Here is a 17486-nt window from a genome sequence, read left to right as displayed (position 1 = left end):
TTTTGTCCTGGGTTAAGAAAAACAAGCTGGCACGTACATCAGTGATTATTGCCATGCTTGAGGTTAGAGAAACACTTAATAATAATTCAAAGTAAATATTGCAATGTGCTTTCCTTATAGACAGAATCTGAAGACATAGAGCAAGGACCTAGCTTTCAAACTGAAGTAGCTAAATGTTGTACTCAAGTTAGCAGTATACTGGACTGAGGTCAGTGTTCTCTGCCCAGGTAATCTAAATGAAGTTTAAAATCTCCCAACTCATTGGTAATGTTTTAATGAGATGTGCCCTTAACTTGGTAAAAGGGAAAAATAAATTTATAGTTCTAGAAATTAAGACTTATCTGGAGCAGATAAATTGCTGAAAATAAGGGAGGTGTTTTCAAGTCTTTAAAAAGTGCTAATGTGATGGCTTACAAATTGGAGTGTTCTTTATTTACAGAAACACTTGCACCCTGTTGGCATATGTTAGTGTGGCCCTGTGTTCATAGAGTATGGACCCAGGAGCAAAAGAGTTGCTTCAGTCTAGTAGTGAATTTCTAATGCTGGCAAGTATCTTAGACGTGAACATTTTAGTATCTCTGCCATGTGTGAAGGACAAATAATCTAATCCAATTAAGACAAATTTAAAAACTATAGTAGAAGACACTTTAAGCCTTAGATTGTATGAGCTGCTGCTTATTTATACAGTAAATAGTGTTACTGCTTTAAAACCAGCGTATTTAAGGTTGGCAAGTTAAATTAGAAGAAAACTTGTGTTGCATGATATATTAGTGAAAACTGGTTAAACGTTGTGATCCTAACAAATGCATCTTGTAAATGGAGGGAAGTATACTGTGATCTCTAGTTTTGTCATTCTAGAAGTCATTTGAAGCTTCTAGGTCAAATTAGAACTGTGGGCATAGCTCCTGCTTTATCTGAAAACCAAGATGCATACAGATAGCAACTACACCTTATGTTTCAGAACAGGTATTGTGAACTCTTGAGTCTGAAAATGCTTAACTTTCTAAAAGCAGTAAGTGGACAAATAGGTACAAGTAAGTAGTGTTCTGGGGTTGGGTATGGGAGAAGTTGGCTGGTGGTTGTTTTGTTTTGCTATGTGGAGTGCTTACCAAGGCACCCAGCACTTCAGTGTTTTGGGCAGTGTGCCTTATAAAATTGTTGTAGAACAGAAAGACTCCATTTTAAGCAAGTTTTTAGGTGTTTTGTTAAAGTGACGAGGCAAACTGAAGTAGTTGTGTCTATTTTGGGCCTAACTTGTTTCCATTTGTACAGTCTGTGAGTCTTGCTATGTGTCTGTACTCTTGTGGCCGTAATCATAGGCATATTAATATAAACCAGTTTTCTCCATCTTAGGCAAGAGTTGGTTTTGGAAGTACGCAACTTCAGTTTCTTTTTTTGAGCCTAAATCAAGAAACTACAAAATTGGATTAATACTTATTTGGTGTGGGCTTCCCTTATTTTTTAAATACTTGGTTATTACCCTCTCCCAAGGCACTTGTTTCCTTGAGTGAGTTAATCGCCTTTCATCTGGCCTGCTGTCAGATCATCTTTGGAATGGTAGAGAGGTGATTAACAGTTATTGGGTGATACAGGAGACTTGGACATGCAAATGTAGTAGGATGTTTAAATGCTGTGAGTTGTTGCTTTGCTTATGTGGAAGAAGGGGGTGAGATTGGAGGTGCTGTGGAATGCTGGTCCTAATCTGCTCTTCAAGCCTTGTTGCATACCCTTCTTCCACTGACATGGCTGTAGTTACGATTGGAGTGGGGAGTGAAAGCAGGGCATCTGATGCCCGCAACTTGTAAGGTTGGACCATTTTCAAACAGGACCAGGAGACTTATATTCATAACCTTGTACCCAAATAAATGGGATGAAGAGTAAAGGAACCTGTCATCTGCTGCTGCTAGTTGGTATCTTGGAAGCTGCTTGAAAGTTTGCATAGGTTCAGGTCTCAATTTCCAACACAACTAAATGGCCTGTTCCACATTGCTAAAGCAGACTTCATTTGTTTCCCTCGGGCTTCAGGCAACTGAACATAGTGCCCAAGTTGCATGTTCTACCCTACCATGCTCACTCATGTAGGAGCTAATGGACCCAGACCTCTATAGAATCTCAGTCACCAAAACCTAAAATGCTGAAGAGCAGTAGGCTGCTTTGGACAGTGCAAGTATTACTTGAATAACTTTGCATTATCAGAATCTAAACTGGAGCTTATTTCCCTGAATATCTAACTTGAATAGCCACTAGGAATCCTAATAACCTATTCTTGGATTCAAAAGTTGATATGAAATATGGACTGTGCTGAGAAGCCAAAGGTGATAAAGTCACCTGATAAAACATGAACTTTAAAAATTTCTGGTTTTTAAGTGACTTTCATGGGGCATATTGAGAGTCTGGAGTTATGCATGTACTTATGTTTGAGGTCTTCTGAGTCTTGTGGCTACTTATAAGTTTACTGCTTTTCCTCTTCAGTGTCTGTTAAGAATGTTTTTAAAGTTGTTGATCTGAATGACCCATTCAGTAAGGATGTTTACACAACAGGCTTGTCCTTAAGGTGAGGATTAACAGAAACTGTTTATAAGATTGTGCTTAGGAGATGTTTTCCTTCTGAGCCCTGTCAACCTAGTAATCAAATTGGAAATAGAATTCGGTTTCTCTTGCCGGCTTAAGAAATAGAAAAACTGAAGTGGTTGTGGAAGTCAGTAGTAAAGGCTTCACAGATTAATTGTATACAACTGATACTATCTAAAGTCTACAAAGCTTCTTGAAACAGGGAGGTCCTTTTAGCTTCTCAGATTCCCCTATGAAGTGATGCTCAAGTTGCCTCTGTGACGTTTGCCTTCAACTAGTCCTAACACTGGGAAGGGAGAGTAAAAATTCCTCCTGACATTTGTATGTTTGTGCAGCATGGCTGGGTGGAAAGAAGCTTAGGATGTCAGAGGGCTGTCCAAAGCATTGTATCCTGATGTGTGTTCTTTTGATTTCAGGCAAAAGTAAAGAAGCGGAGATAAAGAGGATAAATAAAGAACTAGCAAACATTCGGTCAAAATTTAAAGGTAAGTCACTTCATCATACTAAACTATACATGTTTTCTTAACATGACATTCTATGGGTTTTTCTTCTGTTTTTACATGCTTAGACTTTTTTTGTCAACTGCTGATGCAAGCAAAATGCTAGAGCAGGCTGTTAGAATAACTACTGAAAGTGTTCTCTTAACTACAGAACTTCCTGCCAGTCCTGTGGCTCTTGGCCATAACAGAAGGAAAATACCTCCTATATCAAAGAACTGAGCTACTGTTTACAAACTATTTCTAATACTTTGCCTCTTAATTATGTGACTACTCGGCCTGTCTTCTTCCAGAGGGCTGTGAACTAGTCTGAAGAGATACGGGCAGATGTAATTATTGCCGGTAAAATAGAATCTGTTTAAACTTATGCACCACCCCTTTCCCCACCCCTTTAGAGAGTAATGGGTTAAGCTGTCTTCTAGCAGAATTAAGATGAAAATATGTAGCTGATGAAGCAATATCTTTACCACACACATAGTTCAAGGGTCTACCAGCAACCTGCATACAAGAGTAGCAGCCATTTTTCATAGTTCCAACTGTATGATGAAAGTAGATCTTACTGCCTAGTAAATTTAAGCATAAAATTGTAACTTTTAAGTAAAGCAGTTGAACATAAAAGCAAGATCTATACTAGGCAAATTAGTGTATCTTTCAGCTAAAGAGACTGAGTTTGATGAAAAACTGTTTAATAAGTTTCTGTACACTTAAGTTAGTCAAAGTTTCTTGTTACTTTGTCTTTCAACTAGTTTGTTCATTAATCTGGAAGGTATAGCCACAAAGACTACTTGTTTTCTCTTGGTCTGTGTTTGTAAAACTACTTGCTGTCAGCAGCATTATTATTTGTCAGTTGTTGCTGGAAATTCATTTGAACACCTAAATTTCTTACTTAATTTTTCAGACTGAACAGATGTTTTGAGAAAGCAGCATGTTACCTTCCCTGTAGCTATATTAACAGTTACTCCACTTATGCCCTTCTATCCTGAAGAACAACTAGAGGTTAATGCCTGGCTGGAAACCTTCCTGCAGTCATACTACCACAGAAATCTAGTTCTTTCAGCAGCTTGACTTCAGGCTACACCACCTTTTTTGTCTTGATTTAGTTGATGGGCAAGCTTTAGTTTGTAAAACCTAATCGGTTTTTCATTAATGGACCTGTAAGCTTTTCAGACGAAGTCACCAGTTTGCAGTGAAGATCTGAAAACTTCAAAAGGCATAAAAAAAGTGAAAGTTACTGAAACTGCTGTAGAACCTCACTGCCAGCTGTATGTTCCAGTGTGCACAAAGCATGAAAGAGGTTCTGTCAAACCTTCTTGCTTCACTGCTAGAGTCAAACATGCTGTTGTAAAGGAGTGCAATAAGGAATTGCAGAGGTGTTCATGAAGTACTAACTTGGAGGGATATAGTCCCGTTCTTGCTGTTTGGCTGTGGTCAAATCCTGTTGAGTAATAGTCTTGAGGTAGGAGTAGTTGGTACCTCACTTGCTGCTTACTACTCCAACTCCTTGATTTTGCACCTGATGAGAAAAACTTTAATCTATGAGCTGAAATGAAGAAACTAAATTCAAACCTATTCCGTATGAAAGCTAAGCAATCTAGAAAAAATGATGGCTTATGTGTTTTGAATTAACACAAGTTAAACTCCATTTGGGTCCATCCACACCCGTTAACCTGCATACTTCTGTAAACTTAAGAGTGTGAAAGAAGTGAATCTGAATTGTTTGGGTACCACAGCAATCAATGCATCCTTTAAAATTCATGCTAATAATGATTATGCTTTGAGTGCACTTACCAGTAAAGTGCAATAAATCACAGAATGAACGCTGACACAGAATTAAATATTTTGTCATCATCGGTCATCCTGAGTCTTGCCCTGTGAAGAGCTTATGAACATGTATTTAGAAGGCTGCTAATATCACCTCTAGTAACAGGCTGCTTAACACATGCTAGAGCTAGTCTTCACTGTTCTTTCCTGTGCATGTCTTTCTAAAAGCAACAGTATAGCCCACTGTATTACTAACTTCAAGAAAACTTGGCAGCAATGAAGCTCTAAGTGAAATTACTTCTGTGAGAATACCATTCTCTGGTTAACAGAGGTAGTTGTGCTGTATCACTGAGTAATCATAGGTTAGAGATGATGATGGCACAGTTCATAAAAACTTGCAAGGTATTTTGTGGCTTATGTACAAAAATAGCTAAAAGTGTGTAGACAGCAAACTGGTTAATTGTGATGCAGGGGAGAAAAGATTATAGGGACCTTGAGCTGTGTAGAACAGTCAGGCAGTGATGAGAGAACAGAGTTGGTTTCAGCAAACTAGTGCGGTAAGTTCAGCATGCCTACTTTGTGTAGCATCTTGTAAGCACGGTTTAAATAGTTTTGAATAGATATCTGTGTGCTCTTTCAGTAGCTTGAATGAAAGATGACTATACCTTCCCATGAACTGATCCTCTATGGCTAGTATATTACTGCAGTTGCATGGGTTTCAGGTGAGAAAAAATCTTAATTAACTGAAGAGAATAATTTGATGTAGCCTGAACAAAAACTAGACATAAATGTCACAATTCGGAAGAAGCTGAGTTTGGACAACTTCTTGTGTAACTGCTTGAGGCCTTGAGAGTGTGAGGAGGTGATAGCTGTCTATCTTTCTGCTGCAGAAGTTCTGTGTGGGCTTTGTGCTGCATGGTTCTTGCTTGCAGAAGGACTGCATAAAAATAAACACACTCTCATAATGCGTTTTATTCTTGGTTTTAGTGGGGATCATTCAGTTTAGCCTAGTTTTTTTCTGTACCTCTGTACCTCTGACTTCTAGAAATGTGTTTACATAGTACGGATGAAGACAACAGTGTGCCTATGAACTTAAGATGGAGTCCCTTGCTAAATAATTATGGGGAATACTGGAGCCCTGGGTTAATTACCTGGGGAGGAGATGCAGGTGTTGAGCTGGCTGCATTGCTGTAACCAGGGTGAGGTCTGACTTTAAGAAGCAAGGCTGACAGTACTGTTTCTTGACACAGATATGTTCTTGCCTGAGAGTAGCATAAGAGACTGGTATATGACAAGTATCCTTTCTTTGCTCTGGATATTTATGCTCTTCCACAGTACCTAGACCCCCACCCTATGTAACTTGCAAGATACATTCTTACACTGTTACACACAGAGGCTAAGTATTTGTTCTATCATGAAAGCAGCTGGCAAGCCTGTTACCTGCCTTAGGTTTGGGTAACCTGCTATTTAAAATACCCTTGTACTTAATAGGCTGGGATGAGGCTGTATGTCTCTGGAGAAGCCATACTTTTCTGGAACTGATGGGACGTAAGGCTATGGCTTTGGGTTCTGATCTGGCTTCTGTGCTCCAAGCTCAGGAGGAATCTAGAATCCCTTTACTTAAGGGGACTTTGTCTCCTGTTTCAGCATGAGGAAGCTCTGTTGCTGAGGTCAGTGTGTCCTTGACGGTTGCTTTAAATGTTTCTGCATTAACTGAGATAAGATGTGTGTAGTAGAGAGAAACTACACCAGTGTAAAAAAGCAGAAGCTGTAGGAGTTCAGCGTTTCTCCACACTTTTCCATTTTTACATATTCAGACTGTAAGCTGATTTTGTTGCCATGCTTGAGCCAAACTGAAGTCTGTCAGAATAGTAATTGCTTTGTAAATGAGTGAGGAAAAATCTGGTTTATTTTTTGTGTCATTTTGACCTCTCTGAGCAGAATTTGCATACTAATGAAACTGCCTGCAAATCTGTAAGTTGTTTGTGCGGTCGAAGGAACTTTGTTCTCTGCTTGTTCTGTTTTCCAGATCTGGCATTAGATTTTAGTTTTGTTCTAATTGCTTAATAGGGTTTGTATTTATTAGAGCTTGTTTGCTACAAGATTTCAGACATGTAATGTATCTTAATTTTGGCTTGTGTAGAAGCATGCCAGTGTCACTTGATAATCTCTTTTTTTCTTTTTTTTTAACTTCAGCTCATTTGTTTTCCCAAATCTGAGCAAGTCTTCTCTATTGTCCCAAACTACACAGTAACGTTTTGCAGGAAGTTCAAGATAAGCCTCTAAATACCTGTGTTAAACAGAAGCTACTGTAACAGTAAACTGCTTTCCTGGCAGGCTGTGAAAGCATGGTCTTTGTATTTAAGGTGGGTCTGATTAGTCACAGTGTCCTCTGGTCATCTGAGAGATGTATGAAGGCAATCATACAGTAATAAAGTGTCTTCACTGACAAAGTGTATTGTTGGAAGTAAAACCAGGCTTCAAATACCACCAGAGTTGTAGGGCTACTCTAGTAAAACTGTTCTGGTGGTAGTAGTGTGGTAACTAACCCATACAAATCCATAAGCTAGTATTTATCTGCCACAAATATTTGGCTTTTCATTTAGAAGGCTTGGACTGTCACTCTTACTGAAAGAAATTTGTCTTGGAAGTATAAATACATTTGTAAAAAGCAACTTCATTTTTCTTGGCCTCTAAGCTAGTTGTAGGCTTTCTTATACAGTATAGCAATGGATTGCTGTCAACTGCATGAACAACAACCTAGGAAGGATGCACACTGAATCAGAGACACACTTAAGGGTGTTATTCATTCTGTTTTGCATAAGCCATGACTGCAGTTTTAAAAGCTAAGATTGTATTGTCTTTGAGATGGCAATTGAACTTCTGAATGCTGGTGAGACTAGGTTTGTCAGGCCTTCTGTGAGATTTTCACTTGGGGGCAGGACTTGTCATCCTCTCTGGTTGGTAGCAGGCTCTGTAACTGTGCAGCAGGCTGGCTTGTAAGTGTACTGAATTAGATTCAAAAGCAGGTGCTGTTTTTTAATTCATGGTCCAAATTAGAAATGGAAGGTGCTGCCTGGAAACTAAAGGGTCTCATAACACATTTTTACCTTATTTCTTCCTTTTTGGAAGGCTGTGTGAAAGAGATCTCTGTGCAATGAAAACCAAAACTTCTCTGTTGCAATGGTAGAGGGGTGATGCACAGAAATGTGAAAACAGTAATTCTTTCTTAATAATAGTACTATTTGCTGATCAGCTTAGAAAAATTACTAATAAACTTTCCAGGGAAAGCAAGTAGCCCTTGAAATGCCCAGTGTGCTCAAAACCTGCTGACGTGCGTTCTGAATCCTTCCTGTTTCTGCTGACTTGATTTGCAGTACTTGCTAATGTTCCCGAAAGCATTCTAAAATGAGCTGAGTTAAAAGAAATGATTGTGTATTGCAATAAAGATAACAGAACATGTGAAATTTCCTTCTGCTCTTGTTTGGATGTTTGCTTTAGGCTGGGGGAAGCTGTGCTATTTTAGTATATGCTTAAGCAATGAGACTTGTTAGTAGCATTTAAAATAGAACTTTTATAACTTTGTAAATGCTACATGGAGGTGGGGGGGAGAGGAATTGAGTATTTAAACTTGAAATTTCAGTAAGAATCTGAATCGGACTTCTTCAAAACACAGCTGGAGTTCGACAACTACAGTGAGAGCTTTGACTGCAATGCTCTTACTTTCAAATACCTCAGCTAATAAAATAATATAATTTAAAAAATAGTTCCCAGCAATAACAGAACATCATAAGGCTTTAAAGAAGAGTTATACGAACTGTTACTTGCCTTAGTTTATAGGCTTGCCTGTTACTGAGAACCTTCACATCGACTGTAGTTCTGCAAACAAGGCCCAAAAACTTTTGAAAGCAGCCAGTGAACTGTATTTTTTGTCTTAAAGTGTTTCAGGTACTGATTTTAAAATACTGTTCTTTGATAGCACATGATGGAGAAGGAAGCTGCTTTTTAAGGAAACGTCAGCGTGTTTTGAGCTTGATTGTGTGGCGTAGCTTCTATCAGGAGTGCTTCAAATACCCCAAGATCCAAGGACTTTGCTAATCTGAGCTCTTAAAGTACTGCTATCTTGGAAGGATGTAACATTTTAAATAGCTGGGTCCTAAACTTGTGGGGGGGGGGGAAAAACCCCAACTGCTATACTTTGTTGTGAACATCAGTGTGGTTTGGAGTATACATACTTTCATCTGCTTATGTTCCTCATTAAATGAGTTACAATGTTCTGTACTCCCTCTTCCATTCTGGTTTCACGAAGTCAACACCAGATTCATTTGGGAAGGTGAGAGAATAGGGTTTATACTTGTGACTTTGTGTATTGCTGATGGATCGTACAGTAACAGACAGCTGCAGTTCAATCTCTTGGACTCCCAGGAGCTCGAGTCTTGGAGACTAGTTAGTTTTTTCACTTATGGTCATTTTTTTACGTGAAGGCTACTTTCTGACGCCTGTAGGCGTATCTGTATCTCTGAGAGAAGCAACTAATTACAGTAATGCTATTAAACACCACAGCAAGTCCTCACTTATGTGGATGTTTGCCACTAGAGGAGCACTGACGAAGATGGATTCAGCTAATTTAGTTTCCCCTTCTGTGAACCTTAATAGTATCTGGTAGTGGTATTCAGCATTACCTGTCCCTTTGTTCAGTCACCTGGAAACAGCTGGCTTGTCATGAGTTGGTGTGTTCTTACAAAGCAATATAAAGCCCCCCTGGCTTATTCACAGATTATTTCTCTTCCGTACCTCATGCAGAAGAGCAATTGGAAAAACAAATCCTGAGAGCTTGCAGAAACTTTTCCGAAGCAGCTGAAATATACATAAAAACTAAAGCTGTTGCTCTACCTTTTCCTGTGGCTTTTTTCTCTTGCTTCTCTTAAGGAAGGCAGGCATCTTTGATCTGCATCTCCCTGCTATGATGAGGTGGCAGGAAGCTTCAGCTCTTAAATACCTCCTATTATATTACTTTCCCAAGAAGATGGTACTCATTTCCCTTGTTGTAAGTACAGATGAGTTTACTCCTTGGCTGTTCAAGCCATAGTTTGAAGACCACAGCAGATAGACAGACATGGCTGAATATCTAGTTTTCCCTCTGGCCATATTGCTTCCAAAGAAGAAAAAAAACCAAACAAAACCAAAGAAACACATAAACACTAAAAAAAACTCCACCTCAAAACAAAACAAAAAACCTTTCTCCCTCTCGGTCTGGATGTTTCACTCTGGTTCTTCTAATGTTAAATCAGACTTCTAGTAAAGCAAACTGCCCTGGATTTGTTTGCTGATTCAGCAGGAAAATAGCCTTATGGCAGGAAACGGTAAATGTGATGTGAAGAAAACATCTTTGGACAGCATTCTGCAGAACTAGCTGTTGTCAGAGAATCTTTACAGGATCCAGTGTAGTGGGATTTCACTGTCATGAGTATATTTGGTAATGCTGTTTCATGTATCCAATTAATGTGACGTTGTGTTGGCTTCTGTGGTATAGAGCTGAAGGCAATTTTTCTTTGTGCAGCATAAAAACAGCTTTAAGGTAAAGCTGCTTTTTGTTGGCAAGTGATAAGCTGTCTGTGCCAGTTCAAATCTGAATCTGTAGACACTTTTTAAGGTATCGTTTTCTGTATTAACATAACAGTTGTGTGCTTCAATCTGTCTTCTCAGCTGAAATAAAACTAAATAAGTTTCTAGAGTAAAAATAGAAACCAACCTACCAAAATGCATAGCTGCAGCCTGTAGACATAACCTTTTATCATCTTCTACTTAAGCGTGCCAGTATTCTTTCTCTTGGTTCGCTAGTATTACATGGCTTCACACATTGATGGTAGTGTTCATTCCGTCACAAGCTAAATTTATACTGGTAGGTTTTCATTGCTTTCATGTGGTCAGCGAGTGTAGCATGAAATCTATGGGAGCTGTAGATACGTGGCATGAGAAATCTAACCTGCTTCTGCACCAGTGGATGAGAAGGAAGTAGGAGATGCTTCTATACTATGATTCTTTATTATATATTTAGCTGCCTATTACATAAATCTGAAGTTTTAAAAAAAATGCAGCTTGGAGCTTTTTTCATGAGGGCAATGAGTTAGGGATATGTTATTTAAGCTTTACTTTATGCAATGCTGTTCTGGCTGAACTTGCCCATCACTAAGGAATACACACTGGTATGACAGATTAGTTATTCTGGGCTTAGAATGCAGAAGCTGAGGAGCTTATGTAGCCTTTTAGGCAGCAGTGTCTATTAAAATTTTGCTACCCTGACTGAACTTGTTAGCATTCAGGCTTGCCTGATCCAGTGGGCACTCCTTTGTCTCCTGATTTGGGATAGGGAAGGAATGTTCAGCAGAGAGTGTATGTTCATGTGTAGCCCTTCAGGAAAAGTGGTCTGGCTGATGAGCTGTAAGCTGCTGTACTGTCCCATGTAGCTTTTACAAGTTTCTACAATACAGCAGTACTGCAACATAAGACAAAATCTATTTAGGATGCATTTTTCTTGGAAAACTGAAACACTTATGAATACTTTGATTTTACAAACACTCCATGGTAATCTCATTACATCCCAAAGCCTTGAAAAAATATATGAATCTCTTCACTTTATCATTCTAAAAAGACTTGCTGTTTTTATTTTCTTGCTACCTAGTTCTCTACTGTAGTGTACTTCAGGAGGTGTGTCAAGACCTTTAACTGTGATAAAGATTTTGTAATTGGTTTAACAAGAGGGCATGTGTATGAAAGATACAGCTGCTCTTAGCAGAAGCAGGAAAAGCAAAATCTAATAAATGCATATGTATTGTCTCTTTGCAGGAAAATACTTCAAGGACATAGCAGGATAATTCAGGGACTAGATGACAGCATTATTTCATGATTGTCCTTTAGGGTGGAATTAGCACTAAAATATTTGGGTTTTTTTTCCCCTTAAATGAATTTCACACTTGGAGAAGTAATTAAAACTAGTACTATGTGAATGTCTTGTTGAAAAAGATGAGCTATCACTTAATCAGTGTGGTGAATTTTCCTGTCTTGAGCTATTAGGAAGAGCTACAAGCTACCTGTTTTATGACTGAGACTATTTTTTTCTCTAAAACTGAGGAGTTGTTTGTCTGACATCTGTTGATAATGGTTTGTGATAACTTTCGTGTGTTCAGCACAAAATGTAGAGACTTATACCCCTTTAAATCGGGGATAAGTGGGTATATTTAGCATTTTGCTTGCTGTAGAGTGAATAGAAGCTAATAATTAGCACATTTAAAATCTGTGGAATTCAGATACTGCAATAGCTGAACCCTCAGTTTGTCCCTCTACTGTAGGGTGATATGTAGTGAATCAAGTGTCAATCTTAATTGCTAGGTCCAACTGTAAATCTTCTTACTGTTAAGGTATGATGAGGTACCTTAGTGGAGCTGCGGAGGAAGGAGAACAGGATATAGGAGCAACATAGACTTAATTGTTCTTTGTTTCTTTGCTTTCCAGGTGACAAGGCTCTGGATGGTTACAGTAAGAAAAAATATGTCTGCAAATTGCTTTTCATTTTTCTTCTGGGGCATGACATTGACTTTGGTCACATGGAGGCTGTAAACCTGCTCAGTTCCAATAGATACACAGAGAAACAAATTGTGAGTAACTCTGTCTCTATATAAGATAAGCTGTTCTGTCTAATATCCTGTCTTGGCTGTGTAGTCTGTAAAGGACTTTGCTTCATTCCAGCGTGCCCCCATCCCCCCATCTTAAAAGCCTTATTTTGAATCCAATAGCGATTCTGAAGTTTAAACACCTTTGTGTACAGGGAATCTTGTACTAATGGTAAAAGCTAAAGTGTGTACTCTGTGTAGAAATTATTATTCTTGCTAAGAAACTGCCTTGAGTCTTGCATTAAAAGGTAAGTAACCTCTTAATTTTCAGAACATCTCTTTAAATCTTCCTAGGTGAGGCTGTGTTTATCAGGCACATGTAAGTTAGTAGTGTTTGAATAAGCTGAATTCTTGATTTGCTCCCATTCATCTAAAATGATCTTTTGAGTATATGCTGAAATAGATTGATGAAACACTTAGTAAATTAGGGTATCACTAAACTTACTAATTTTTGCTTATTTCACTTAATCTTTATAACCTCTTCTCTGCTATCTGAATATTTATTTCTGCCCATATGTTTTGGATTGGAGGAGAAATATATGTCTTGGAATGACTTGTGGCGTTAACAGAAGTCAGCTAAAATCAATTTTCATTTTCCTTTTTCTGAATCACAGGGATATCTCTTCATCTCCGTACTAGTGAACTCTAACAGTGAGCTGATTCGTTTAATAAACAATGCGATCAAGAATGATCTGGCCAGCCGCAACCCCACCTTCATGGGGCTTGCTCTGCATTGTATTGCTAATGTGGGTAGCCGGGAGATGGCGGAAGCATTTGCTGGAGAAATTCCAAAAATACTTGTAGCTGGGTAGGTATGGCATGTGTCCTTCAAATACAACACCAATAAGCCTTTTCAGTTACTTGGTTCCATTGCAGCAGCTTAATCTATGCTTAGGAGCTATACAGCCCTGGGCTTGCAGTACAAATAGTGACTGTGTGCTGGTTTTAGCTGGTATAGAGCTAACTTTCTTCATAGTAGCAAGTATGGGGCTGTGTTTTGGATCTGTGCTGAAAACAGTGTTGATAATGCAGATATGTTTTCATTATTGCTGAGCAGCGCTTGCACAGAATGAAGGCCTTTTCTGCTTCTCACACCACCCCAACAGCAAGTAGGCTGGGGGTGCACAAGATGCTTGGAGAAGACACAGCCAGGACAGCTGGCCCCAACTGTCCAAAGGGATCATAGAGTCATTGAGGTTGGAAAAGGCCTTTGAGATAGTCGTGGGTTAACACTTGGATTTGACAAACAAGTCCACCACGAAACCATGTCCCTAAGCACCACATCTATGCATTCCTCAAACATCACCAGGGATGGTCATTCCACTGCTTTCCTGGCAGCCTGTTCCGATGCTTGACAGCCCTTTTAGTGAAGAAATTTTGCCTAACATACAATCTACACCTCCCCTGGCACAACTTGAGGCTGTTTCCTCTTGCCCTGTCACTTCTTACACAGAAGAAGAGACTGACCCCCCACCTGCCTACGGTCTCCTTTCAAGTAGCTGTAGAGAGCAGTAAGGTCCCCTCAAGCCTCCTTTTCTCCAGGCTAAACAACCCCAGTTCCCTCAGCTGCTCCTCACAGGAGTGCTCCAGCTCTGTTGCCCTTCTCTGGACACGCACCAGCACCTCTATGCAGCTCTTGAGGTGATGGGCCCAAAACTGAATACAGGATTTGAGGGGTGTCTTCACCAGTGTTGAGCACAGGGGAACAATCACTGCCCTGGTCCTGCTGGCCACGCTATTTTGGGTAGAAGCCAGGATGCTATTGGCCTCTTTGGCCACCTGGGCATGCTGCTGGCCCATGTTCAGCCAGCTGTCAGCCAGCACCCCCAGGTCCTTTGCAAATGCACTGAGGGTGCATTCAATCCCCTTGTCCAGGTCATTGATAAAGGTACTAAACTGATCTAGTCCCAGTACTGAGCCCTGAGAGAACACCACTTTTGAACTGGCCACCAGCTATGAAGCTATGCTAAGCATATAAAGTTGGGGGAGGGGATGCTTGGAGTGATGGAGTTGTGTCTTCCCATGTAACTGTTACGTGTGATGGAGCTCTGCTTTCCTGGAGATGGCTGAACACCTGCCTGCCAATGGGAAGGAGCGAATGAATTCCTTGTATTGCTTTGCTTGCGTGCGTGGCTTTAGCTTTTGCTATTAAACTGTATCTCAACCTGTAAGTTTTCTCACTTCTACCCTTCTGATTCTCTCCCGTATCCCACCCTGGGGATAGTGAGCGAGCATATGGGGCTTAGTTGCTAGATGGGGTTAAACCGCAACAGTGGCAATTTCCAGTAACTGCCGATACTTTGATATGCCTGAGCATGGAGGCGCTTATATACATGTGCAGGTACAATATGGAAACAAAGACTCTGTCAGTATCTTGCATAGGATTTCAAAGCTTTGTTGTGATCCAGGTTTTGTTCTGTGGATCCAGCTGTGATGAAGTTTTGTGGCTGTGAACCCTCCTGAAATGTGTGTTACTTTCCCTTATCTCTCCTGATGAAAAGAAGAAATAAATGAACCAAAATAGGTCTACGCTACAAATTTTGTTATAAACTGAAGGTCTTATTTAAATGGTCCTGACTTCATAAGGAATGTGAGAATATTCTGCTGTGTGAACTTTCTTGCTTCCCCTACTAGCCATGTAAACACAAATTCCTGTAAATGAGAAATGGTCACTACTAATTTTCTAACTTTCCCTTTGTGTAGATAGAAGTCTCTAAACAGACCTGGCAAATGTCTGGAACTAAGTAAATCTGAAATGAAACTTGTGATTGCAGGGCTAATTTATTTTGGAACTTAAAATGTGCAAGTGCAAACAGTGCATTTAAACTGTCTTATGGATATGAAATGTTTTTTTCGAGTATGCATGGATCTTGTTTTATAAAAAACTAATGTGTTACATTAATATTAAAAAAGCAACATGTTGCACAAGAACTGTATTAATTCTCCAAATGTCAAGCACTGGAGCTTGCAAGTGTTGGAAATGTGCTTGCTTATGCAACACTAATTTTGACTGTATTATGTGCACTGTCTGAGTTGGTGACAAGAGGAAGGATATAACGTGATACATAGTTGTAGCAAGAGTCTTAGGAAATACTTCCAAGTGCCTTGAAATAGTGTCTCTATAATGCCACGCTTGAATACTGTTACTGTTTTGTGGAGCTGCAATGTAGTATGGGCCAGAAAGAATCATAAGCAGCTGGCATATGATGCTCAGTATGGGTCTGGTCTAGTGGAGGAAATGGGGAGAATCTATCGTGTACCTCCACCTTTCTCAGACATGGAATTCCCTATGTAAAGGTGCATGTTTAGGGATGGCACGTTCTGGGCCCCCTGTCTGGCTTGTTGCTGTCCTGTCCTGCAGTGCCCTTGCCAGGTGCTGTTCTCCATGTGGCATAGTGGAGACAACACTGATGAGTTGTGGGGTTCTAATGAGATAACCTTAAAAAAAGTTTCATAAATTTCACTTGGGGTGATCAATACAGATAGAGCACAGCACCTTTAGTCCAGACTTGTTTGAACTTTTGAGTGTTGTTTATATTCCAAGATCAGTCTTCAGGGCATGATTCCTCTTGCATTTTCAAAAGAATGTACGCACACTTTTATATATATAAATATGTCTATGTACGACATAAGTGACCTGTGCAGAATGAGCGCTGTCAATTAAACTTGCAATGTCAGTGTAGCTCCTTTGGCTTGAATTATAAATTGGAGGGAAGGAGTGGTCAGGGAGGGGAGGAATAGGTTTTTGGGTTTCTTGGTGCATCTTTTTTTTAACCAAGGTACAAATTGATCTATGGAAAATTGGTAAATTCATAAAGAATGGGTGGACTTAATTTCTGCTGAGTATGTGGAGGTTGCTGAACATTTAAGCAAGATTGCACATATAAACTGCCTCTTAAAACTATGACTGCTAATGCTCTGTACGTTTTTTGGCTGTTGTTTGTGCAATAAACAAAATGCTTAGTTGACTGCTTTATGAAAGGGAGTTCGGTGAACTAGAATAGTAGCATGCTGATCTTAAAATATTCCGTTTCTGTGCCAGCAGCATGGATGGCAAGGTGAAGAGATTTGTGGGTTGCATGCTTGGTGATAGCTAGCCAACTTGCATGGTAGCTGTAGGTACTGACACTGTTGAATAGTTAATGATTTGTATTTAATATGCAGGACCTATCAGGAGATCCAGCTTTGGTTAAAAGCATAGTAGTGTACCTTAGCTGTTCGAGTCAGGCTTGTTTTTTTGATTAGATGAGCTTGTGCTTGTCTAATGATGAACTTTAAATTCTGATTTGAAGATTGTGAAATGTCATTCTGAGTTGCAGAGAATCCATAACAGAGGCTGCTCGGCATATGTAATGGTTGAAAACTTGATTGGTTAAGCTTACTGGACAAAATTAAGAACAGCAAATACTGTAACATAGGAAGAATTAGTGAACTGCTGTTTCAACTTCTCTTGAAAAGATGCTGCCTGGCTAGGGATGCTGAGTCAGTGCAGACTAGCGTAATGCTGGCCTGCAAGGATTGCTGTGACTTAATCACTGTATTTTTAAGTCCATATTTATGTCTTGCAGAGATACTATGGACAGTGTGAAGCAGAGTGCTGCGTTATGCTTGCTGCGTTTGTACAGAACTTCGCCTGACCTTGTCCCCATGGGAGACTGGACATCTAGAGTGGTGCATCTCCTTAATGATCAGCACTTGGTAAATCGGCTTCATTATGTTTCTTGGGCCTACTCTGTATGGAGAATGACGCAGCTTCTGCTGTTAAATACGCTGTTGATTTATTTCTTCTTGAGTCTTTCAAGCAAGTGGGTTGCTGTTTTCTTCAAGCTTTGGTAAACAAAACCTGGTCTTGAATGCTTCCAGGGATGGGGCATCCACAGCTTCTCTGGGCAAACCTGTTCCAGTGTTTCACCACCCTCAATAAAGAATATCTTCCTAATACCTAAATCTATTATCTTTCAGCTTAAAACTATTACCCCGTGTTCTG

The 17486-nt window shown here is 39.7% G+C and overlaps 1 protein-coding gene across 7 annotated transcripts in view; it reads left to right on the top strand.

Annotated features, from left to right (window-relative positions):
* The window catches only part of AP2A2 (adaptor related protein complex 2 subunit alpha 2), a 46274-nt gene that overhangs the window by 10932 nt on the left and 17856 nt on the right, over nt 1–17486 (top strand). For all 7 annotated transcript variants that reach the window (XM_055814210.1, XM_055814211.1, XM_055814213.1 and 4 more), the window contains exons 2-5: nt 2988–3056; nt 12342–12484; nt 13114–13307; nt 17068–17197. In XM_055814210.1, the coding sequence (XP_055670185.1) occupies nt 2988–3056; nt 12342–12484; nt 13114–13307; nt 17068–17197 (536 nt within the window). The remainder of the gene's footprint in view (nt 1–2987; nt 3057–12341; nt 12485–13113; nt 13308–17067; nt 17198–17486) is intronic.

The sequence above is a fragment of the Falco peregrinus genome, chromosome 9 (assembly GCF_023634155.1).
Source record: "Falco peregrinus isolate bFalPer1 chromosome 9, bFalPer1.pri, whole genome shotgun sequence".
Taxonomy (NCBI): Eukaryota; Metazoa; Chordata; class Aves; order Falconiformes; family Falconidae; genus Falco; species Falco peregrinus.
Note: the sequence above shows the minus strand (reverse complement) of the source record. Positions and strands in the feature narration are given on the sequence as shown.